We start from the raw sequence: 26,636 nt of genomic DNA on the forward strand, positions 1-26,636 counted from the left end.
ATTTTTGTGTGTGGTGTAAGGAACTGGTCCAGTTTCATTCTTCTGCATGTGGCTGTCCAGTTTTCCCAACACCATTTGTTGAAGAGACTGTCTTTTCCATTGGACATTCTTTCCTGCTTTGTCAAAGATTAGTTGACCATAGAGTTGAGGGTCCATTTCTGGAGGGACATTCACTTTTAACTAGGTGGCACAGGTTCTTTTCCACTGGGGAGGCTGGCCAGCAAGGGCTGCTCCACAAAGCATGCCTGGGCAGGGGTGCAGTTTTAACAAGGTGCATGCATCCACTGCAGAGGTCAGGAGATGCAGTTTTGGCAATATTTGTGCAAGTCTTCTGGGGGAGGGGATCCACAGACCGGGACTGAGGCAGGCCTGGTTGTCCAGAAGTTGGAGTGCAGTGTAAGCAAGTTAGGTAGTGAGTGCCCACACCATGCTGGTTCCTACAAGTGGTTGTGTGTTTATGTACAGGGGTAGGGGAGGGAAATAGTGCCTTCTAGCTCCTTTGTTCCTGGAGAAGTCCCTTAGCAAAGTCTGAGATTAGTAACTTACTCTCCCTCCATTAAGCCCCAGGCAACTTTCAAACTGTTGCCTCTAAGCTATATATCTCTATGGGCTTTTTGCTGTGCTGTCTCTTTAAAGACAGGGGCTCAGCTTCATATCACCTTCTGGGCTCTCTCAGAGCTGAATGGCTGATTTTTAAAGTTCCAAGCTTTAAGTCCCACTGGTTGCAAGCACTCACAAAATCTGGGCCCTCTGATTTTCAAAGCCAAATGCTATGGGAATTGCTCTTCCCATTGTAGGCTCCCTGGTGTGCTAGTCCGTTTCTTGCCCATATCCGCACCTGCAGCTCTCTCTTGTGGTCAGACCCACGAGGTTTAATTTCTTATTGAGTCCTCACCCTTTCTGCCCTCTTTAATGTGGCCTCTTCTCTACATTTAGTTGGGGAATTTGGCCAGTTTTGGGGTCCTTCTCTGAGTTGTTTGCTCTGGTTTGAATGTTATCTAGTTGTATTTGTAGGATGAGGTAATTTTAGGGTCCTCCAACTCTTCCATCTTCCCCAGAAGCCCTATCTATAACAGTCTGTTTCAGACTAATCACAACTTCAATGCATACAAAAGCTCTACATTTTACATTCCTCCTCCAATATTTTTGATGACACAATTTACATCTTTTTATATTGTGCGTAATTTATTGTAGTTATAGATATTTTTACTTCTTTTGTCTTTTAACCTTCATTCTAAAGTTATAAGTGATTTACTCATCACCATTACATTGGAGTATTTAAATTTACCATATACTTACCTCAGGAGTGTGTTTTATACTTTCATATATTTTCCTGTTACTAATTAGGACCTTTTGTTTCAGCTTGAAGAACTCCCTTTACTATTTATAATAAGGCCAGTCTAGGGCTGATGGATTCCTTCAGCTTTTGTTTGTCAGTAAATTCTTTATCTCTCCTTCAATTCTGAAGAACAACTTCACCAGCTAGGGTATTCTTGGTTGGAAGTTTTTCTCTTTCAACACTTTAAATATATTATCCCACTCCCTTCTGGCCTACAAAGTACCTGCTATAAAATCTGTTTGTAGTTTTATGAGAATACCCTTGTATGCAATAGGTTGCTTTTCTCTTGCTACTTTTAAGACTCTCTCCTTGTCTTTAACTTTTGGCAGTTTAATTACAGTGTCTGTCTATGTCAGTTTCTTTGGATTCATCTTATTTGGTAATAGTTGAGCTTCTTGGATCTGAATATCTGTTTCTTTCCTCAGATTAGGAAAGTTTTCAGCCATTAGTTCTTTGAATGAGCTTTCTGCCTCTCTCTGCCTCTCTTCTCCTTCTGGGACACCTATACGATATATATTGGTCCACTTGATGATGTCCCATAATTCCCTGAAGCTATCTTTACTCTTTTTCACTCTTTTTGCTCCTCTGGTTAAATGAATCCTACTGTCCTGTCTTTGAGCTTGCTGATCTTTTCTTCAGCTTGCTCTAGTCTCTTGTTGAAGCCCCTCTACTGAATTTTTTTAGTTCTGCTATTATACTCTTCTGTCTGTGACTTCTGTTTGGTAACTTTTAATATTTTTCTACCTCTGTGTTGAAATGCATTGCTCTTCTGACCTCAGTGAGCATCTTTATGATTATTTTGAACTTTCTATCAATTAAATTGTTTAACTTTATTTCATTAGAATCTGTTTCTGGAGATTTATCTTGTTTTATTGTTTGGAACATAATTCCATTTTTATTCATTTTCGTTGACTTTCTGTGTTGAGTTCTGCATATTAGATAAAACAGCCACCTCGTCCAGTCTTGACAGAATGGCCTTGTGTAGGAGACGAACCTTGTCAGTCAACCCAGCTGGAGCTTCTAGCTGTCTCCCAAACTTTTGTTATTGTCCAAATAGCCATCATTGTTCTTATTAGCTCTTGGTAGTTGAGGGTGTGCCAAAACCTGTCAATATCCTAAAGGGGAAGACTTTATTTTTCTTAAGATTTATTTCTTTTGTTTGGCAGAGAGAGCACGCACAAGCAGGAGGAGCTGCAGACAGAGGGAGTGGGAGAAGCAGGCTCCCTACTGAGCAAGGAGCCCCATGTGGGACTCGATCCCAGGACCCTGGGATCATGACCTGAGCTGAAGGCAGATGTTTAACCGATTGAGCCATCCAGACACCCCATAAAGGGGAAGACTTTAGCACCCAGATACAGGTTGATTAAAAGCTAGACCCTCAGGCAGCAGCAGGGAACATATGTAGTTAAACCTCATCCAGGGAGAAACTGGGAAATGGGCATTTTTGCCTGCTCCCTCCGTGCTGGGTTTAGGTGGTTAGCCATGGAGGGGAGCCCCTCCTGAGCCCCTTAAAAGCTGCTTCTTTGTTTGCCATAGTCCTCTGAGATTCTTGAATGCATGCCCTAGTGGCTATCAGAACCAAGTGATCTGGGGGCTCATCCTGGGGTAGAAGCCATAGAAGCTGGGGAGCCAGATGTGTATACAAGTTCCTTCTGAGGTGATACTAATATCGTGCTTTTATTATTTTAGAAGAATTGAGGGAGAAGGTAGGAGAGGTGTCCACTGGCTTCCCTGATGAACTCTGGGGAAGAATGCAGCCAGACCCTAAATGTGTGCTAAATTAGAAGCCTGGCCCTCAGGCAGTAGCTTTTATTTTTTTTCATTTAAATTCAATAGCCAACATATAGTACATTGTTAATTTTTGGTGTAGTGTTCAGTGATTCATTAGTTGCATATAACTCCCAGTGCTCATCACATCGTGTGTCCTCCTTAATGCCCATCACCCAGTTACCCCATCTCCCCATCCACCTCCCTGTCCACAACCCTCAGTTTGTTTCCCACAGTCAAGTGTCTCTCATGGTTTGTCTCCCTCTCTGATTTTTTCCTATTCAGTTTTTTCTTCCCTTCCCCTATGATTCTCTTGTGCTATTCCTTATATTCCACCTATGAGTGAAACCATATGATAATTGTCTTTTTCTGCTTGACTTATTTCATTTAGTATAATACCCTCTAGTTCCATCCACATCAATGTAAATGGTAGGTATTCATCCTTTCTGAAGGCTGAATAATATTCCATTGTATATATGAACCACATCTTCTTTATCCATTCATCTGTTGAAGGACATCTTGGCTCCTTCCACAGTTTGGCTATTGTGGACATTGCTGCTATGAACCCTGGGGTGAAGGTGCCCCTTCTTTGCACTACATCTGTATCTTTGGGGTAGAAGACATGAACAAACACTTCTCCAAAGAAGACATACAAATGGCCAACAGACACATGAAAAAAGGCAGTAGCTTTTAAAGTATGCAGATGAATCTCTTTCAGGGAGAGACTTGGAAATGGGCATTTTTGCCTAGTCCTGCTGCAGTGAGCCCTGGGGGATAGCCATGGTGAATGCTCATGCACCCATTAAGAACTGCTTATTTGCTTGCTTTAGTCTTGTGAGGTTCATGGATGAAGCCCCACTGGCTTTCAGAGACAGGTGTTTTAGAGGGTCCATCCCTCAGATGGGGGTCTTAAAATTTGGGGTGCTAGATGTGGCTTCCAGACCCTTTGGTCCTCAGAAAGAAGACTAATGATGGCTGATAAGTCAGGTTGGAACTGGAAAAATTAATTTTATATTGTTATTTTTGATCACTACTAATGACTTTAAGTTGTCTCATGCATTCAGTTTAAAAAGAATAAAATTTTAAAGACTAGTTCAACAATAAAAATGTATGTTTGGTCTTTAGCATTTTTAATAAATTGTCTTGTTATTAAGAGAAAAGTCAAATTTCAGATGTTTAGAAAAACAGACATTTTCATTCTTAGTCTTTAGAGTGTTGACATAAGTTTATTGTTTCAGATCACATTTTCTTCTACTTAAAGGTAGGAAGGGGATTTTATTCAAATGATATTTGGACCTAATTTATATGTAAGTCAGCACTATGTGTGATGGAAACTAGGACTTAACTTTCTTAAAGTTTTAATGAGTTCAGTTTTCTGTGTGTGATTGCAATAACAGAGAGCCTGCAATATAATAGATCCTGCTGTTTCTGAGTCAGTCCACACAAATTAAAATTGATTGAACCAGATAATTTTTCTATTGTATTTTGTTTTGTTATAATCTCATAAACACAAAAATTCCAATATTTTCTTATTTTATTCCTACACAGTTTAGTTGAAGAGCCACTCTAATAAGGTGAAAGTCTAAGCTCCTCCAACCCTACATTGCACTCTATACGATACATCTGTTATTACATTATGCTTAATTTATCTTCTCTATTGAATTGTGAATACTTCTGGATAGAGCTTTTTGTCTCTAATACAGTAGAATCAACAAACATTTGTTATGTGCCAGGCATACCGTTCGGCACTAGTAACAAAGATGAGTGGGCAGAGGGCTCATTGACTGGGCTCCCATCCCCGAGCACAATATGTGGAATATCTGCAAGGACTAAAAGTCATTCATTTTGTATCTAGCCCAGAGCAAGTCTTTTTTTTTTTTTTTTAAGATTTTATTTATTTATTTGTCAGAGAGGGAGAGCACAAGCAGGGGGAGCGGTAGGCAGAGTGAGAAGCAGTCTCCTCGCCAAGCAAGGAGCCTGATGTGGGACTCCATCCCAGGACCCTGGGATCATGACCTGAGCCAAAGGCAGATGCTTAGCTACCTGAGCCACCCAGGTATCCCTAGCCCAGGGCAAGTCACCAGGTGGGCAGGTGTGCAACAAACATGGCAATCATCCGTCAAACCCAAATTCCAGCCAGTGGCAAATGTTACTAATTAACAATTGCACTTTTTTTTTTAAGATTTTATTTATTTGCGAGAGAGACAATGAGAGACAGAGAGCATGAGAGGGAGGAGGGTCAGAGGGAGAAGCAGACTCCCTGCTGAGCAGGGAGCCCAATGCGGGACTTGATCCCGGGACCCCAGGATCATGACCTGAGCCGAAGGCAGTCGCTTAACCAACGGAGCCACCCAGGCGCCCAACAATTGCACTTTTTCCACCTCAGCCAGACTTAGACCTAAGGAATTTTCACACAACCTTCAAGGGTCTCAAGCTTCTAAAAATCCCAGTGTCCAGGCCATACACCACAGCAAGTTAAGCACAGCTTCTAGGGGTGGGGACTGGGCATCCAGTAGTTCTTACAACCCCCCAGTTGATCCCAATGTGCAGCCAAGAGTCAGAATCATTGTTTAAGCCTTGCCGTTCCATGTGGTATCTGGAGCAGTAGCAAGAGCATCACCTGGGAGCTGGTTACAAAGGTAGACTCTCATGTCCCACCCCAGACCCACTAACTAGTAGTTGCTTTTTAACTAGGTCCCAGGTGATTTAAATACACATTAAAGCTTGACAAGAACCACAGCAGCTTCTACCCCTTTATTCTCAATTGGTAAGTGTGGTAGGCTGAATAATGGCCTGAAAGATGTCTACATCATAATGCCCCAAATGTGACTATGTGACCTTACATGGCTAAGGAGATACTGCAGATGTGATTTAGTTAAGGGTCTTGAAATGGAGAGATTATCTTGGATCATCCAGGTGGGCCCAGTGTAAGAGGGAGGCAGGTGGGTCAGAGTCCGAGAAGGGGTGTGATGACAGAAGCTGAGTCCGAGTGATGTGGGCCATGAGCCAAGAAATGTGGGCGGCCTCTAGAGGCTGGAAAAGGCAAGAAAAACGATTCTCCCCTACAGCTTCCAGAAGCAACACAGCCCTACCTACCTCCAGAACTGGAGGATAATAAATTTGTATTGTTTTAATCTACTAAACATGTAGTGATTTGTTACAGCAGCAGTAGGAAACTAATACAGTAAGCAAGATGAAATGTATGTGCCATCCGTCCCCAGTATGAAATCACCGAAAAAAATATATAGTGTTCCTCCCCCGGCTCCTGTCCCAGAGCTCCCAAAACCCTTGTACTAGTGATAAGAGCACTAGGAGCATCTTTTGTTCTAATGAGGTGACTCTGGATGGGCTCCTGGATGACTCCCTCATGGGGGCCAGTCACCAGAAAGACCCAGCCATAATTAGAAGCTTAGAATTTTCAGTCCTACCCACGCCCCATCCTCCAAATAGGGGAGAGGGGTTGGAAATGGAGTTAATAATTGCTCATGCCTACATGAGGAGGCAGGCCTCCATACATCCCAGTCATAGGGGGTTTGGGGAGCTTCCAGGTTAGCAAAAACATCCACACTGGGAGAGTGACATACCCCAGCTCCATGGAGACAGAAATTCCTACACTCAGGACCCTCCCAGACTGCATCCTATGTATCTCTTCATCTGGATGTTCATCTGTATCCTTTACCATATTCTTTAATACACTGTTAATGTAAGTGTTTCCCTGAGTTCTGTGAGCTGCTTTAGCAATTCAGTCAAACCCAAGGACGGGATGTTGGAACCTCTGATAAATAGCTGGTTAATCAGAAGCAGAGATGACAACCTGGGCTTGTGACTGGCATCTGAAGGCAATGGGGGCAGGACAGTCTTGCGGGACTGAGCCTTTAGTCTGTGATATTTGATAGTATCTCTGGGTAGATAGTGTGAGAATTGAGTTGAATTCTTCGACACCCTCCTGGTGTCTAAGGATTGCTGGGTGTGGGGAAAACCTCCACACATCTGGTGACCAGAAATCTTGGAAGTGAAGTGTTCTGTGTGAAGTACAGGAGTCTCACAGGAAGGAAAGACATTATAGGGAGAGCTGAGTTTTTCCCTACACAGGAAGAAAAAACTGAGTTTTTCCTTATTACACCCAGCTTGCCTTTAGAAGCTGTTGAGTGGGGGCAGTGCTGACCAGAGAAGGAAGACAGAGGGTAATTTATTTCATACAAGAAGGGAAAATTATCAAAGTTAGTTGCTTGAAACAAAATTAATGTGGTAAATTCAAAAGGATATATAGGTTAATTAATCTTTAAGAAATGAAAAGGAAGAAAGAGAAGCTTGCAGACCTCCAGAATGAAGAAAGCCAAAAACAATAGGAAATTGACCAAATGAATTTAAGTTCCAGAGAGAGCTGATTAAATCATGTTTTACTTTGATTGTTCTAGCTGTAAATGCTAAGCCTGCAACTAAGAAAATGATGATTAAGGGTCAGAGCAACATTTGACCTGTTAACTCCAGCTTTGGGAAGATGAAAAGAGTGATTTGGAAGTGGTTTGGAAATTCTTCCTCCCTCATTTCTGAGGGGATGAATTTGAGTCATGACATCGTCCTGCTTATTCTACCTACTACCATTATGTGGAAGGCACTGTGAACTACAGAGCTCATCCTCCTGGTGTTCTGTGTAAACTACCTAAGGATTTAATCAAGGCATCATCCTACTGGGACTGCTCTCCTGCCCCTTGCTATTGCTCAGAAGTGTTGAGCCCACTTGGAGTGAGTGGCAGGAGCAGAACAGAGTCAAAATCTGGCACTTGGTTGATTTTTGCCAAAAGAATGAATGCATGATGGTACAGTCACATTAGAATTGACAGCAGAGGATACACCAAAGGAAGTAAAGCCAGAGTTGAGATGTCATATAAATACTAAGCTGACAGTGTGGTGTAATGTAGGATCTAAATGATGCTGAGTTTTATTGGCTGAACTTCTGATTTTTTTCTGGAAACAGATCACTTAACTGTTCAACAACCATGTAATAAGCACTTCTGTGCATCAGATAGTAAATCAAGAGGTGAGAATAGATGTGGTTAATGCCTCCTTGCAAGGATTTGGTCAAGGGATTTGGCTTCTGGGAGGCCTTTTTAGCTGGCTTTTCTGTCTTTTAACCTATCCTCATTATTCTTTGAGCCCTTTCTTATCTTCTAGCACAAGATCTTCTGGGCTCATCATGCTCTTTCCTTACTCTGGCCCTGAAATTAGCTATCTCTCCAAGGAGCTCTCTTTCCTTTTAGTGGGGAACGGTATTTAGAAGCTAAGAGTCAAGTGTTAGACATGCTCATTGCTGTTGATGTGCTGCTACTCCCAGACCCAGTCAGAGGACATGTAACTAACACACACACACACACCTTTGTATGAACATTTATTTCTCTATCTACCCACGTACACATGGAACATCATGGGTTCATACAAATTTTAAATTCAATCCAACATGACAGGATTTAACCTTTCTCTCTCTCTCTCTCTCTCTCTCTCTATATATATATATAAATATATATATATTTGTACTCCCTTCCTTGACATGAGGAATGTGGCTCCCATTACTCTTTCCTCTACTTATTCAATCAATCTCCTTCATGTTTCCACTCTCATACCTCTGCCACCACCCTCTCTCCTACACAGATGTCTCCCCATTCCACTTGAGCTTGACATCCTTCCTGGTGGTTTCAGTGCTGAGGGGTACTATTCACCCTTCTGGGACCTGACACCCAATACTGGGTCACACCCCTTCATAGATGCCCTCTTCACCCAGCTGGGGCATTTTATTTAACAAGAACACTTGGCCTTAATGGAATCTTACATCTTTTTTATTCTTAAAACAACAATATTTTTATAGGGCTTTGCTATGGGTGTCAGAGCTCAAGAGGCCATTTTACTGACAAAATGATTGTCAGGTCATCGGAGAGTGTGCTCAATAACCAGTGTAAATTTTCTTAGAGAAAAATAAGATAGTAGAAGTCCATCAAAATATTTCAGTAATTTTACTGACTGTGAACATTAAACTCTACTGTTAATAGACATTTTCAAGTTGTGTTTTTAAAAAGATCATCTGTAATCTGCTTACAAGAGACATAAAGGAAAAAAATTGAGGGATTTTGAAAATAAAAGAAGGAAAAAGCATAAACCAGAACAATACTGACTAAATGGAAGCTGATATGAAATAAAAATAATATCATTTGTAATGGTACCAAGAGACATGAAGTATTTATGTAAAAACCTAGCAAAATATGGATAAGATTTGTATGCTGAAACTACAAAATAAAGATGAAAGAAATCTTTAAAATTAAATAAATGGGGAAATAGTGTTTAGGCATTGGAAGATTAGATATTGTTAAGATGTCAGTTCTTCCCCAGACTGATACTTATATTCAATACATTGCTAATCAAAATCCCAGAAGAAATTTTTGTAGAATAGACAAGCTGATTCTGAAACTTATATTTAAAGCCAAGAAACAAGAATACAGTTAAAAAAAAAAGACAAATGTATATGCTTCCACTCAAATGAGGTACTTAAAATAATCAGATTCATAGAATCAGGAAGTAGAATAGTGGGTACCAGGGGCTGGGGGGAGTGGGAGATGGGGAGTTGTTGTTTAATGGGTACAGAGTTTCAGTTGGAAAAGATGAAAAAGTTACGGAGATGGACCGTGGAGATTGCACAACAATATGAATGTACTTAATACCACTGAACTATACAATTAAAAATGGCTAAAATGGCAAATTTTGTTAAGTATATTTTATCATAATAAAAATCTTTTTAAAACAGTTTCGACAGGCGCCTGGATGGCTCAGTTGTTAAGCGTCTGCCTTTGGCTCAGGTCATGATCCCAGGGTCCTGGGATCGAGTCCCACATCAGGCTCCCTGCTCGGTGGGAAGCCTGCTTCTCCCTCTCCCACTCCCCCTGCTTGTGTTCCCTCTCTCACTGTGTCTCTCTCTGTCAAATAAATAAATAAAATCTTTTAAAAAAATAAAAATAAAACAGTTTTGAAGAAGATAAAATTAGTAAACTCACACTATGTGATTTCAAGCCTTTACCGTAAAGTTAGAGTAATCAATACAGTGTAGTAAATATAGATACATGGGTCCATAGAACAGAATAGAGAATCCAGAAATACAACCACACATGGTTAATTAATTTTTTATAAAAGCACAAAACTAATTCAGTGGAAAGTGGATAAAATTTTCACCATATTGTGCTGAAATAATTGGATACCATATGCAAAATAATCTTTATCCATAACTCACACCATACATAAAAGTTAACTAAAAATTGGTCATAGACCTAAGTGTATATTCTAAAACTATAAAAATTCTAGGAGAAAACATAGGAGAAAATATGTCCTTGGTTTAGGTAAAGCTGTCATATAAAATATCAAAAGCATAACTACAAGAGAGAAAATTGAAAAACTCTTGAAAATTAAAAACTTTTGCTCTTCAAAAGACACAGTTAAAGAAATTAAAAAAAAACACATGCTGGGTGAAAATATTTGCAAATTACAAGATTTGTATCCGGAATATATAAAGAACCCTAAATCATCAATAATAATGAAAGAAACAGTGAGTAGAAAAAAATTAAACAGGTATTTTACCAAAGAAGAGATGTGGATAGCAAAAAGCACATTGAAAAACGTTTGTCATCATTAGTCATTAGGAAAATACAAATTAAAACCACAATATGATACCATCATATACCTATTAGAATGGGAAAAAATACAATACTAAGTGTTGACAAGAATACAGTGCAACCGGAACACTCATATATTGCTTATGGGAATGCAAAATGGTACAACCACCTTGGAAAACAGTTTGGCAGTTTATTTCTTATAAGGTTAACCATAAACCTACCATACAACCCAGCAATCCCATTACTAGGCTTTTTTTCAACAGAAATGATAATTATGTTCACACAGAAGCCTTTTTCTATAATCATCAAAACAACCTAAAAGTCTTTCAACTGATAGATGGATAAACAAATTGTGATATATTCATCCAGGGGAATACTACTCATCTCTAAAAAGAAACAAACTGCTGATATGCACAACAGCATGGATGAATGTCAAATGCATTATTCTAGTGAAAGAAGGCAGTCTGAAAAGGCTACATACTGTATGATTCCATTTATATGACATTCGTCAAGAGGCAAAACTATTGGTACAGAAAGCAGTGTTTGCCAAGGAATGGGAGTGTGGGGGTGGGGAGTGACTGCAGGGAGGCATGTTTTATGGTCTCTAGAACTTTTCTATATCTTCACTGTGTTTTGTACTTTGTGAAAACTTGCAAAAATGTTCACTAAAAAAGGTAAATTTTATTATTTGTGAATTATACCTCAACATACCTGACTAAAAAAAAAAAAAGTAGACAAATAGGTGTATTCTTTTGTTTTAAGGCATTGAGGAGTGATTGGTTGTTTGTAGAGATTTGTAATTCATTTTATTGAAACTGTAGACTATTACAGGTGAAAGGCAGCTTGGGTCACCTCATGTCAATTTCCTTATTTTTCAGGGAGACAAATAGCCAGAGGAGGAAATGACAAATGACAAGGAACAATAAGCTTTTGCAATCTAATTACGTAGATTAGTACTTCAGAGGCTGGAATTAGCATTACTTTTTTATTGGTGTTTTTTCCCCCAATATAGCAAAATAGAGTCCAGAAAAACTCCTGGCATGTGTTTCACTGAACCCAGAAATTTAGCAGCAGATTTTCAGATTCGAATATATAATCTTGAAACTTCACTTTGGTTAACTCTAGGACAAAAAATTCTTGTTGGAATTGTTTGCTAAAAATTGGTTTATTATCCACACATAATGGAGTTCATAATATTGCTAATGTTGGCTTAATTTCATAAACTGTGCCTTTCAATTGCATGGTTAGATGAGAAACTGTAGAACAGTAGCTGTCAACCTTTTAGATTTTGAGCCCTTTCTTTAAACCAAGCTACACACTGAATCACACGTGTCAGAGAGACTCAGGAGAGCTTCCCTGCCTGTGGTGGAGGTTGACTCAAGCCAGCAGCACTGAGGGACTTCCATTAAGCACAGGGCAAACTCCACTGCTCCCACACCCGAGTTTGGGAAGAGGACCATAATGGTGGTTCACAGACAGATAACCGGGCATAGTAATTCAGATTAAATCTGGTTCTTGTCAGTGGGCCTTATCAACCAGGGAGTTCTTCAAAAGAGAAGTCTATGACATCAGTTCAGAGTATCATATCTCTGGCCTGGAAATCACCTGTCACTGGAAAAAGTTGTCCTTAATGTTTTTGTTTCATTTTCCTGACCATTCTGCTCTCCCTTTCTTAAATCTACCTCTATCCTGGGGGAAGAGAGGAAAAATCAGAATTCAATTTGTTGTATTTAGGTGCTCCCAGGACATTCAAAAAGGAAGGAAAGATAGACAATCACATATATATATATATATATATATATATATATATATATATATATGGGTCTGGAGCTCAGAAGAGAGGATGTAAACTGCAAATAAAAACAGGTGAGAATTTCCACACTGAGATGGTAATGGAAGCCGAGGGCAGGGCCAGGGAGGGATCACAGGAGAGGGCCTGACTGAGCTTGAGGCCAGCGGTCAAAGGCTGGGTAGATGACGATGAATGTGTATGGAGGCCAAGGAGAAAAGCTAGGAGAGCGTGGTATCCCGGAAACTGAGTTAGGATAGTGTTCCAAAAAAAAAGAGGTCCGGTGCTGAATGCTGCTGAGAAAGCAAAGGAAATGAAGCTTTAAAATGTCTACAAGATTTAACAGCATGTTGGTCACTAGTAATCTCCAGAATTAAGTCTTCTATCCTTCCATCCAGTCATTTTTCATGACTGAAAATTCTTTGAGAACAGACACCTTGAATAGAGTTCTACATCCTCCTATATTGCTTTTCACTTAAGAACTGGCCAATAAACAGTTGCTATATTGTAAACTTGCCAGATACACTTGAAGCCTTTAAGGTACGGTGCGGGTTGGAGAGATGGAACTGTTCTGTACCTTGTGGATCATTGTTAAAACTCATAGAACTGGACACCTCAAAACAGTCTGTTTTATTGCATCTTAATTTTTAAAAGTGTTTTTAAATAGTCATGGTAAGAACCTTTTTCTTACATCGTGGTGGTTTCTTGGGTGTTTATTATAAATTGACTCTTTAAATCTTATATGTAGTTCCTAAATAGTCCTTTGTATTACACAAGAGTTAATGAAATACTGACAATTGAGTAAAAACAACTAAAGTTTGAAATAGAATATTTAAAAGAAATACAGAAAAGTGTCAATAGAAAACTTATGAAAATGCATCTGTAATCTTAGTTGATCCTAAAAGAAAGGAAAAAGAAAGCTATAACAAAATCTCTATTGTCTCATCTTTCTACCAGACAGGAATGGGTCACTTGCGTGTTACAAAAGATGGTCTTCGCCTAGAAGGAGAATCAGAATTTTTATTCCCGTTGTATGCTAAGGAAATACACTCCAGAGTGGTAAGAAAATGATGAAACATTTAAATATTTTGTGTTTTATGAAAAGTAAATAATCATTAAGCACAGAAATTTAACATATTTCAGAAGAGGTTCTTAAATGTATACATGTACACACATTGATGTTACACTCTGTAAAAAGCTTGGCTAGAAGGTTGTAGAACATATTTCTGCTATTACATTCTAAAAGGATTCCATTTTCATGTGCTTTAGATCTGAATTTGGTGGCCTCAGTAATTTAGACCATAATAAAAAAGGTTTGGTAATTAAAACCTTTATCAAAAATAATCTAAACTTTTTTAGTGCAGGTAATTTGAATACTTTTTCAAAGCATTTAAAATTATCTGAGAAGCTTAGAAAGAAATTAGTTTCATAGTAGTATGTTCTGTACTAATTATGCTAATTAGAGATTATGGTCCTGTAGGATTCTCCATAAGTAGATTAAACATTCCCATTAAATAATTGTGTGATTTTATAAACAAATCTATTTCAATATTATCTTCATTTACCTCCACAGAATTTATAACAAGTAGAGCCAAGCATAAAATATAGTCCATTTTTGTAATATGTTCTATTTTGTTTTCAGTGATGCTATGGACTTTGTAGTAAAGATAAACATTTGGCAAATTATTGATTAGGTGGCATTATCCCAACAAAATGTTAAACTTCATCCAACAACAACTTACCAATTGTATGAAGAGTGCACTCTTCATTTTTCTGTCATATTTCTACATATGAAAGGATATGTCAGTATCTCCTACATGTAGAGGCTCTTCCAGCTACTCTGGGGCAATTGGGAAGAATACCAAAGTCTAACCACTGAGAACACATGTGGTCTTCGAGATAAACCACACCCTTACACGGACATCAGAACAATCACCAAGCTCTACTACCAAATATGGACTGCGGAGGAGAGATTCTAGAAAGTGCAAAGCACATAAGTAGCTCTTAGACACTACTGTATTACTTCTGAGAATGTCTCAGTTGAGAGTAGGAGCAGGCAAATGACCTGGAATGTGACAGGCTGATACATGCATAAGCCCGATTCTATGAGCTTCTTCAGATAATACGCTTACATTAATCCTGATGGCATTTAAATGTATTAAATACTCCTGTCATATGGGAACATGGGGAATGAACCTAAGCTTTTGTAAAAGGGAAGGTCAGATGTGAGCAAAGAATTTAAATATTAGAACTTAGCCATCTTTCCCCCCAGAGTTATGTTGGCTGATCCCCTATCATATTTTTGAAGAGATAAGACTGGTAGAATAACCTGGTGACTGAAACCAGGTGATTGGTTCATAACAAATTTACTATTCTGGATTTAATAATACTTTTAGTTATACTTATCAGATGCTTTTCATCTCTGGTATACTTTAAAAAAAACAGCAAAATTGTGTAAATTATTTTAGATAATCATTTTTAAAGTCTTACAATGACGGATTGATGAAATATGTCAATTGATACATAAAATTACAGAAACATTTGGAATAACATTATGTGATCACAGAAATAGAAAGTATCTGGTAACTAATATGGCTTTCCAATAATAGGATTAACTGAACAAAATTATGTTTTATATTTTCTGTATACACTGATATATTAGTTACATTTGCTTTTCAAAAATGAGTCCAGGAAGTAATTTTCCATAAAACTACAGAAATGAATTTGCAAAATTTGACATATATTCATTTATCTATATTGCTGAGGTGAGAGAATTTATTATAAATATAATTCAACATGGTACTCTGGCTTCTAACATGTGATTACTCTTCACAAGTCCTGTCAAGATCTTGCCTGGAGCTCATGATTTAAAACCATCCACCCTGCCCATTGACCTAAACACGTAGCAATTATATTCGATAAAACAAAAAGGTTGTATTTAGAAACATATAGACATAGTGAAAAATGAAATGAAGCCCAAACACACAGTGGTAAAGCTTTACTTGAAATGATTGTCTTTGAAGTTCACAATCCTGGAAAGCAGCAGGGGCAGCTTACCATCAATGTCCACAGAGGAATAGAGACCAAAATGGCACCTGATGAGACTGCTTGGGACTCCAGCCAGACCTACTGCATAAGACAGCACTGAAAGGCAAAAAAGGGTTGCACCTACTGCCCAGGCTTGAATAAAACTGTATATCTGTGGGATGGAGCCCATAAAAATGCCAGACCAAGACCCGAATGTCACTGAGGACACAAGCCCTGAGCCACCATTACAAGACTGAGAAACATGGCAGTCTGAATGAAAACAATGGTAAAGCCTTTAGACAGGCTGGTTGAGTCCAGAAATTAAAATACATCCACACAGGGAGCTTGAGACTGAAATTTGCAACCACATAAGGAAAACTCCATCTAAATAAAGGATACCAAATTAACTCTATAAAAAAGAGAATTAACTTCCAACTAAGTAAAAATAATCATTCTGAAAATGACTGGAAAAGCACACTTAATCTCACAGAGATAAAGCTATTTTTGAGTGGCTTTTATTAAAAGAATAGAAATTATAAAATCAAAACAGGTAAAACAAGACAGAAATAATAGGGAACAGATTTACCCGCTTTTATTAAGCAACTAAAAAAACTTGAGAAAGTATATGAAACAATGGTTTTTGTTATGGTCTGGAAGTCACATGCTGAAACCTAACCCCTAAGGTGATGGTACTAGGAGGTGGGGCTTTGGAGAGATGAGGTCATGAGGATGGAGCCCTCGTGATGGGATTAGTGCCCTTATCAGAGCAGCCTGAGAGATCTCTCCGTTCTGCCATGTGAGCTGGAAGGCACCTTCTGTGAACCAGAAAGTGAGTCTCGTGGGACACCAAATCTGCCAGCACCATGATCTTGGACTTCCCAGTCTCCAGAACTGTGAGAAAGAAATCTTTGTTGTTTATAAGCTACCCAGTCTCTGGTATTTTGTCATAGTGCCAAAATGGAGTAGGATGATTTTCAAATATTGGACAGTGGCAGTCAGGACAGTTATCTCTGAGAAAGGGAACAAAAGAGATGAGCCCTAGGAATGCTCCAGTTTACTGCCTGGGGAGTTTCTAAGGCCACAGTGAGGGAGGGGACCAGTGCAGAGGCAGGCGTTCTCCCCAAGTTGAGAAGATATGGTTGGGAGTCCAAGGAAAAGCAGCCAACCTGAAGTTCACAGAACAGAGTACCATGGAGGAGGGGGCTGCCGCCACTGAGAGAGCCCAGAGATTGCACAGAGTGCCCCCTTCACCACCCTGCACACCGAGACTAGAGGGAAGAAATTGGTAAACTGTTAACTCTTATTGTCATGCTAGTTATTTTTGAACAGTGCTAAAACAAGGATTAAGGTCACATCATTGGATAAAATGTGAGATACTGATAGATCCATCTGCTTCCACAAAGCAATTTGGAGAATTTTGAAACTTCTTTCCTTCTGAAAAATCACATCATTCCCTGTAGCTTCAGAAGATTCTTGGTTCCCTCTGAATGGACCATAAACCCACCTGAATCCAACAGCCAAACTGTTGCATTCTTTTTGAAATTTTAATTCCTTGGAATAGAAAAAACACTGATTAAAACTTGATGATTTTAGATCTTCACCCTGAGAACTAATTTGATACATTGTGGCCAGTGCACACAAGCAGCAGAAACCCGTAAGAGTATTATAATTTATGAAAAAAAAGTTAGGACATCTACAGCAGCAAGGAAATGAATTTTGCCACCAACCACATGAGCTTAAAAGAAGACCCTGTGCCTGGAATGAATCCTCAGCCCTGCAGTCCCCTTGAGATGCTGAACAGGGAACCACTGGTAGATTCTGCCTCGACTCCTAACCCATAAAAACTATGATATAATAAATATGTGTTGTTTTAAACTTTGGGGGAAAAGTACATTTATTTACTCTTTTAACATAATATAGTCCACGATTTGAAAATATGTATAGGGTCACAGAATCTGTGACTATGGAGAAATTATCTCCTGTAAATCCTAAATTTATGTATGAATATAAAGATAGTCATTTTAAATAATGTGCTTTTTTTTGTCAAATTTTATAAATGCTTTTCTAGGACTCATCTCTCCTTCTGCAGTCAACTCAGAATGTGACTGTCAACGCACGCAACTCTGAAGGAGAGGTCACAGGCAGATTAAAAGTGGGTGAGTCGAACTTCACCATGCTTGGTATGTGAGTGGTCCATGGAGAGCTGTGCTGAATGGATACATTTTTCTCTTCTAAAGAATTCAAAGTTACTTATGAACAATTAAAGCATGAATTTTTAGGGCGCCTGGGTGGCTCAGTTGGTTAAGTGACTGCCTTCAGCTCAGGTCATGGTTCCAGGGTCCTGGGATTGAGCCCCACATTGGGCTCCCTGCTCAGTGGGAAGCCTGCTTCTCCCTTTCCCACTCCCCCTGCTTGTGTTCCCTCTCTCGCTGTCTCTTTCTTTCTGTCAAATAAATAAATAAAATCTTTAAAGCATGAATTTTCTAAATATCATGCTGTGTTGACCACAGAGAATAATTGGCATCACAGGGGAGACAGTCTGAAGTATTTTAAGTAAAGTTATTTTGATTCTAAGAAATAGAGGACCATGTGTTTAACCAACTGCCCTTGGGTCAGCAATGTACACCCATCCAACCAGCTAAAACCAGAGAGTAGGCTCACCCAGGAGTGAGATCACATGGAATCTCATACAGTGATAAAAAGGGTTAGAGAGAGAGATGGAAAAAATGACAAAAGAGCAAACCACCCAGTGAAAGGAATATGTACACATTCTCTATACTATTAGCAATCTATAGATGTGCCAAATCTAAGAAATTAGGTGGTCCTAATACAGACTGGTAACTTTCAGTATCTCTTTTTTAATGACTGTTTTTACAAAACAGAATAATGTTACATGGGAAGCTGCAGCCACATAATTAGCCTGATGATTCTTTTTTATCATGCTAATACAGGAGTTCTACATTTTATGTTCTTCTTTAATCTTTATAACTTATTCTAAATAATGGATCATATTTCTCCTTTGCTTAGAAGTTTGATCAGTAAGTCCAGTGAAATTCTCAGTGGGCCTAGAAGACAAATCTGAGTTTATCCAGCATACATGTTCTTGGAACTTGTCTAAATCAAATCATATTTTCTTGATGAATTATGTAGTATTATGATTTATCTTTTACCATTTTTTCATAAAATTCTTTGATTGTAGCTTTTAAGTGTTTGAGGGATCTTTGCTCATCTTTTGTCATTTGTTCAACATTTATTGGATACCTATGTTCTACTTTCTAGATGCTGTCAAGTAAGTAATAACATGTAAATAATGTGCATGTCTCTCTTAGGAGCTCCAAAAGTAAAATAGTCCCTTTATATTCTTTATATTCTTATAAAAATGATTTAATACAAATATGTCCTCATTTAATATTTTGTTGAATATGGATTTTCATATATCGTACAAGAGAGTTAGACATAATATAAATCTGTCTCCAATTGCATGAGTGAAAAAACTGAAGCACTGGAAAGCTCATTTGCTTAAGAACACACAGCTATATAGCAGAAAAAGCCAAACCAGGAGGTAGTAGAAATTAGCAGTTAGCAGGAATTAGTAGTTAGCAGGAAAAGCAAACCCCAGGCCTTATTTCCCTCAGCCCAGAGTATAGCACTCCCTCTCTCCAGTCAAATTTCCTTAAATTATGGCATACCAGTAACCACCCTAGTTCCTGCAAATATGGTTAGCATTTTTGTCACCAAAAAATGTACTTAAAAAACAAAACAGGAAAACAAAAAAACAAAAAACTTTCCTACTAGAATTACTTTGGTTTAAACTGTTAGTCTTAAATCTTGAGTTTTAACCTTGGTGTTTCATGCTTGATATAGTGTTAAAGTTAGTGATTTCTTAATAAACTTTGGTTGGAAAACCTCTGTTATATTAAGGACCCTGAACCAGGAAATATGACTCAGCTCACCAAGGTTATTTTCAAGTAAATGACTTCCCACAGTCACAGTCATTCCAACCTCATATTTCCTGGAAGATGCTAAATTTAGCCAACCTGGATATTAAAATGTAATTTATGTGAACTAGCCAAATTAATCCCACTTAATTAAATGAATAATTATTTATTACTAAACCCCTGAAAAAAATGGCAACCAGTACAGTCAAAACCAAAAGTCTTAAATCCCAAAAGAAATCAAACATTGACAAGCAAGCAATAATTTCATTTCAATTTCAATTTGAAATTTCATTTCAAATCCTTGAACTGAAAGATATCAACTCATAGCAACAGTAATGGAATCTTCCTAATCATAAGTGCAGCTCTGGTTACTGTAGTTAATTTTCTTTTGATTTCAAATAACAGAAATGAATTCTGGTTGACTTAAAAATAAGACACCCCCAGAAGTTTGCAAGCTGCACTCAGATGGGCTGGCTGGGTTTGGAGCTGGGTTTTCTGAGATCATAGCCTGGCTGTAGCCAGTGTATCCTGTGGAAGCATCAGTTTTCCAGCAACTGGCAGTAGGTGCAGAATTTGATCAAGCAGGACCCCTGGCCTCCACCTTGAGAGATTTCTATAACATTATAGTCACTACCAATCCAAGTGGAGCTTTTCAAATTACAACCGAATAAACCCAGTGGGGAAGCTGGTAATGTTTATGGCACCATTTGGTCACTGCCACCCAGACATTGAAGTCATTTTTCGGGATGCTGAAAGATACCCTCTGCTACAATCACACCGTCTTAGATCCAGGTCTTCGAATAGCAAAGCGGAGAGATAAGAATCTCATCAATCCATAAAGTTTGTTAGGGCTCTTGGAACTTTGCATTGCCATGATAACCTTCTGCAAAAGATTTTAAATACTCAGAACGTGACTAATATAAAGAATAGAAATGTAAAATATAAAGAATATAAGATGTATATACTCAGATCATGACTAATACAAAGAATATAAATAAAATGAAAGTGAGTATAGTATTGCAGAATTTCATGCACGCTCTATTACGGGACAGTGGTGCATCTGCAGTCAAGCTGTCTTTGGATGTAATGATTGAACTCGACAGAAGAAACATTAGAAATGAGGCCAGAAATACCAGCGTTATCCCAGCTGCATGTTTCTCTGAAGTCACCAAGATGTTACTGCTTTGAAATCCTTCCTAGAGAAATAGCAGAAAGGGGGCAGTGACTCAGAATCTGAAGAAGAAAGACTGTGTAGTGCAGTGGGCTGCAGGAAAGAGAAGCTCCGAACACAGGGTTGCAACAGGCTGTGACTGTAAGAGTGTACTTAAGAGCCAAAAGCGGAACAATAACTGAGGCATTTGACTTTTCAGCCGTTCACTTGATTAATGATTCCCCGAGGTTCAGCAAATAAATTACTAAAGCCCGCAGCATGCTCTGAGAAGAGGTTTGAAATGAGGGTGATGCTTAGGGACCTTATCTCCAGATTGATGGGAATTTATGGGCTTTTTCTCTTTAACTTTGATCCTTTGGTGCAGAGGTTTCTGCAGCCCCTTCAAAGAGAAATAATCGAGTCTTCTGTTTGCTGCACAAGCACAGCATCATCATCATTGCTCAAAACTGAGACCAACCATTTTGTAATTGACAAAAAATTCAGGGTAGTCATGACAGTAATAAGCAATGCTATCACAGATAGCAGCTCAATGTCCTCTGGACAAGACCCCTCCAAGATCTGGCCCAGTGTAGAACACACAAAGAGAAGACTGTGATGATATCTTCTAGAACTTTGATTCAGCTCTTCTGATCACCATATCATTTGATGTTGCAGAAGAAATTCTGGGGTGAGCCTACAGAGGCCTTGATAGAAGCAAGAGTGCAAAGGGATGCCTGGGTTGGCTCAGTTGGTTGAGCATCCAACTCTTGATTTTGGCTCAGGTCATGGTCTCAGAGTCGTGAGATCCAGTCCCGCATCAGGCTCTACACTCAGCAAGGAGTCTGCTTGAGATTTTTCTCCTTCTCCCTCTCCCTCTGCCACTCATATGCTCTCTCTCTCTCTAAAATAAATAAATCTTAAAAAAGAAGAAGAAGAAGAAGAAGAAGCAAGAGTTCAACAATATGGAGAATTCAATGCTAGATTGCATCTCGGTAGCAGACATTCTAGAATTGAAAAAGAGGAAGAGAATGACAAAGATGGGTGGGAAAGTACCAGTCTTAGGGAGAGGAGGATGCCGACGGTGAATGGGTTGACATGTACCACTCTTCCCTGAGGAACAGCAAGAACTTGCCAAGAATCTGACCAGCATGCTCACAGAGGAGTGGAAAGCCAAAACTGCTGCCCTCAGACAGAGACATGGCAAAATCTCACAAAAGTACATATACACACTCCTGTTGACCAAGTAATCCCACTTCTAGGGATCTACCCTGAAGATACCACCTCAACCAAACAAATACATGCATAAAGTTATTCTTGCCGGCAATATTTCTAATTGCAAAGCATTGGAAACCACTTACATATCCATATGTCTGGGTGAATGGCTGGATAACCACAGTACATCCACGTGACAGAGAACCCTGCATCTGTAAAAAAAAGGATGAGGAAGATATCTAAGATTTTATATGGAGTGACTTCCCGGATGTATTTGTAAGCAATAGAAGTAAAGTACAGAAGAGTATCTATTGTATGCCACCCTTCATGGAAGAAAGAAAGGGATATAAGAAAACATACGTGTGTTCACTTATTTGTGGGCAAAAGAAATGAAGGAGAAACCTGAAATGCAGAGACTGGCTCCTCTCCGGGTATGCATGGGAAGAGGGTGGGGGATGAGTCTGAGGTAGAAAGGATGAGGAGGAAGTCACATATCCAATTAAATCTATCAAGGATTATGTATGTCAGGAAAACTTGGTTGTATTTTCACTCGAAAAAACCCTTAAGCCGATTTCACAAACGTAATTGGTCAGATCATGAAAGCTTCCTTTATTTATTTCCTTCATTTTTCATTTCCTTCTTTGTACCAAAACCTTTCATTAAAAATTTTACTTTACCAGATAGTTACTTTTATCACCAAAGTAGAATTTGAATTTTATTTCTTAAAGAACTCCACTGCAAAAGAGGATTATTTGCTTAGCTCTAATCCCTGTTCAGCTAGGTCAATAAAAACTAGTAGAATATTAATAAAATTTAAAAGATTGATTAGAAACTCGGTTATTTTAAGAGATGATTATCCCTGTGATTATGGGCTTGTCATCACTTGGAGAATAGTGTTTTCTGAAGTGAAAACATGTTTAGGAGCGCCTGGGTGGCTCAGTTGGTTAAGTTGCTGCCTTCGGCTCAAGTCATGATCCCGGGGTCCTGGGATCGAGCCCCGCATCGGGCTCCCTGCGCAATGGGAAGCCTGCTTCTCCCTCTCCCTCTGCCTGCCTCTCTGCCTACTTGTTCTCTCTCTCTCTGTCAAATAAATGAATAAAATCTTTAAAAAAAAAAAAAGAAAACATGTTTAAATTTAACATTCAATGTGTCTTTGTTTTTAATAAAACGAAGATGGAATTTTATTCACCTCTGTGCCTTTGCTCAAGTATTTCCCTCTACCAGGCGTACCTCATTCTCCCTTCATCAGGGAAACAGAAACTCTTTCTACAAGGTCAGCTCAGACATCATTTCCCAGGGTGCCATTCCTGACCCCCAAGAATAGATCAGGGATTTCCTGTCAGGGTTTCTCATTGAACATTGCCTTCCTTGTATCACAGCCATTCCTAAATTGTCCTGGAACTCGGTTCATACCCTTTTTCTTCAGTGGACTAGGAACTCCTATAAGTTGTGAGCTACATCCCACAATTGTTTATCTATCCTCAATTCTTAGCACAGAACCTTAAACATAAAAAAAATTAAAAATGCCATAAATTTGTGCTGAATGGTACAGACTCACTTTTTTGCATTGTCTTTTAAGTTTATTTTTTTAGTAATCTCTACACCCTACATGGGGCTTGAACTCATGACTCTGAGATCAAGAGTTGCATTTTTGCATTTTCTTTGACTTGAGTAAGGGTTTATATGACTACTTATATTGCTACTCATGAAAATTATGCTCCTAAGCTCGTTGACTAGTTCATCACCGTATATGAACCAGTGGTTACAGAAAAGGTATCAGTCATGTAGTTGAACCCCTTTTACTGAATAATGCCTCCTAGAACTGTTATATGAATCTCCAATAAGCTCAACAGTGAAGTCTTACTAGATAAATTATTCCAGGGTTTTTTTTCTCCTTGTCAATTTTAAATGCCCATAACTTCATATTCATCATGTAATATAAATATAAATAATGCAAAGCAGTATTTATATAATGACTACGTAAGATATAGCAGTGACCCAGAAGAGGTGAATGGTGATGCTAAGTCCCTGAGTGACTGAGTCTGGGTAAAAGTGCAGAAGAGCAGAAATACAGGCAACTATCCAAAAAATAAAGTCTGGCTTCCTTAAGGGAAAGAAGATTAAGACATAGAGGAAAAAATGAGTTCCACTTTATAACTGCCTCAAACACACATACAGACATATTTAAATGAAGAATCACTAAAGGCTTTTACAATACCAGTTAATGAAATAATGTAAGACTATGTTGGTGATCATATCCAAAACTGGTTAATGTATTCATTGAAGAGCTTCTATTTAATTTCTGGTTAGGTATCCATCAACTTTAATGAGTACTGGGAGTCATACAGGGACACACATGCAAAGACTCTAAGATAGCCATTTTGTCAATAAACTTACTCTCCTAGGTAAGACTATAAAGCTAACATACAAAAGAATTAGGGAATACGTGTAGTTCCTTGCACAAATGCTGAGAGCTGTGTTCCAGAGAGATTAACCTGTTATGCTGCCAGGGTTAGAAAGATTGGAAACACAAAGATTAACTAGGAAACATAAAATGGTGAACGCCTGAGAGCAGGCAAGGGAAATCGAACAAGGTCGGGTATGCTCTTGAGGGCACGGTATCCCCAGTGCCCAGCACGTGGGAGCACCCACTAAATCTTTGCTGAGTAAATAATGAGTTGGTAGTCACTGAGTCCAAAGCTCATCTGATGAGATGAAACTTGGAGGAGAAAGTGATGTCTCTGTCACTGAAATATGAAGAAGGAAGGCGTGATGGGGACAAAAATGCCATAGGAGAAGGAAGGACAGAAGTTTGAAGATGTTCTGCGCTGATGTCTGTTTTCTCCAAGGGGTAAGAGGTGGGGACCTCTCCTGAGGATAAGGGCAGAGGAGGGAATCTGAGTATGATTCATTTTCCGGGTTGACTTTGGCCATTAAAGTGAGCCATTCATAAAATGGTCTTTCACAAATCTCACGTTTTCAGAATACAAAATCCTTAGTGGGGTAGTACTCAAAAGATGACAAATTTAAATAATCTCACTAGAAGAAATATGTTATTTTGGGCAAGTTGTAAACTTGAAAAAATTAACTTTTAGATGACTTATCTGTTCATATATTTGATCTAGATTAACATTTTTTTTTGGTTTTGCTTTTTAAATTTTTTTGAGTATAGTTGACACACAACGGTGCATTCATTTCAGGTGTACAACATAGTGATTCAGCATCTCTACACAATATGCATTGTAGATTAGCACATATTTGACATAATTTTAATAATATAGATTTAGGCTTAGAACATAAAAAGTTTAATCATAGAATTTAAAAGAACTATTGGTAACAGATTTTATATATTTAGTGATTTGACATGGGTGACATGACATGTAAAAATAGAGATTTTGACACTACATATAGTAAACACTTCATAATAAAATGTTTTAATGAATTTTTCAGGTCCCAAAATGGTAGAGGTCCAGAGTCAACAGTTTCAGATCAACTCCAAGGATGGCAAGGCACTGTTTACTGTCGATGAAAAGGAAGTCGTGGTTGGTACAGATAAACTTCGAGTAACTGGTATGTGATATTTAAAATTGAGATATAATTAACATATAATATTAGACTCATTTCAGGTGTACAACATAATGATTTGATATCTGTATCTATTGTGAAATGATCACCACAGTAAATCTAGTTAACATCCATCACCACACATAGTTACAAATTTTTTTCTTGTGAGGAGCACTTTTATTTTTTTTATTTTAATTGCAGTGTAGTTAACATACAGTGTTATACTAGTTTCAAGATCTATTCTCTTAGCAACTTACAAATATGCAATACAGTATTGTTAACTATAGTCACCATACTTACATAAAATCCCCAGGACTTAGTTATTTTATAACTAGAAGTTTGTACCTTTTGACCCCCTTTACCCATTTTGCCCATCCTCACCCCATGCCTCTGGCAACCACCAATCTGTTCTCAGTATCTATGAGTTTGGCTTCTTTTTTAGATTCTACATGTAAGTGAGATCACACAGCATTTATCTTTCTCTGACTTATTCCACTTAGCATAATGCCCTCATGGTCTATCCATAGCTGCAAATAGCAAGATTTCCTTCTTTTTTATGGCTGAGTAATATTCCATTCCATATAAATATCACATTTCCTTTATCCATTTATATGTATTAACTCTTAAGGAAAACAATATCCCATAGAATACATTTCTACAAAAGCATATTTTACTTTTGGCAAGTTTACTCTGGAATTTTTCAGGTAGGTAAGAAAAAGCGGTTTGAATTTGTTGACTCTTCTCCATGGCATTTTTTTTTTTTAATTCTTGATACTCTCCTAGAAGAATGAAATCTTCCTCACAAATTTTTGCTCATTCTTTTCTTCCACCATATTGTAACCCTTTATCTCTTTCCAGTTGGTGTAACCCGAAGACTTATCATAAATTCCTCTATCATCTGTATGATATTCTAATATCTCTTTCCCATATGTCTTTTGCAAGAGAATCTTCTTCCAAGTTTCTTTTATTCCCATTGTATCAGGTACTTGGAATCCCTTTACTTCTATAAAAACTTGTCTCTCTTGGAAATAAAGATTGGGTGGGGTTCTGATAGAAATCACTTTTAGGACTGAAAAGAAGAAATTTGGGGGGGAAAATGTGCAGAACATGTTTGAAATGTACTTGCTGAGCTTCTGTCAAGACTATAAAACATTGGAAGGCAGATACTGGTTAAATTGATCCCAGTACTTTTCTGTAC

The 26,636-nt window shown here is 38.4% G+C and overlaps 1 protein-coding gene and 1 pseudogene across 6 annotated transcripts in view; both read left to right on the plus strand.

The window, feature by feature from the left end:
* Window positions 1-26,636, plus strand: part of SGCG (sarcoglycan gamma) — a 119,626-nt gene that overhangs the window by 70,632 nt on the left and 22,358 nt on the right. For all 6 annotated transcript variants that reach the window (XM_081814739.1, XM_081814736.1, XM_081814735.1 and 3 more), the window contains 3 exons: window positions 13,505-13,606; window positions 17,643-17,730; window positions 25,325-25,444. In XM_081814739.1, the coding sequence (XP_081670865.1) occupies window positions 13,505-13,606; window positions 17,643-17,730; window positions 25,325-25,444 (310 nt within the window). The remainder of the gene's footprint in view (window positions 1-13,504; window positions 13,607-17,642; window positions 17,731-25,324; window positions 25,445-26,636) is intronic.
* Window positions 17,738-25,318, plus strand: LOC145720601 (protein SDA1 homolog pseudogene; annotated as a pseudogene).

Source organism: Leptonychotes weddellii, chromosome 3 (assembly GCF_054177405.1).
Source record: "Leptonychotes weddellii isolate Sample4059 chromosome 3, ASM5417740v2, whole genome shotgun sequence".
Classification (NCBI taxonomy): Eukaryota; Metazoa; Chordata; class Mammalia; order Carnivora; family Phocidae; genus Leptonychotes; species Leptonychotes weddellii.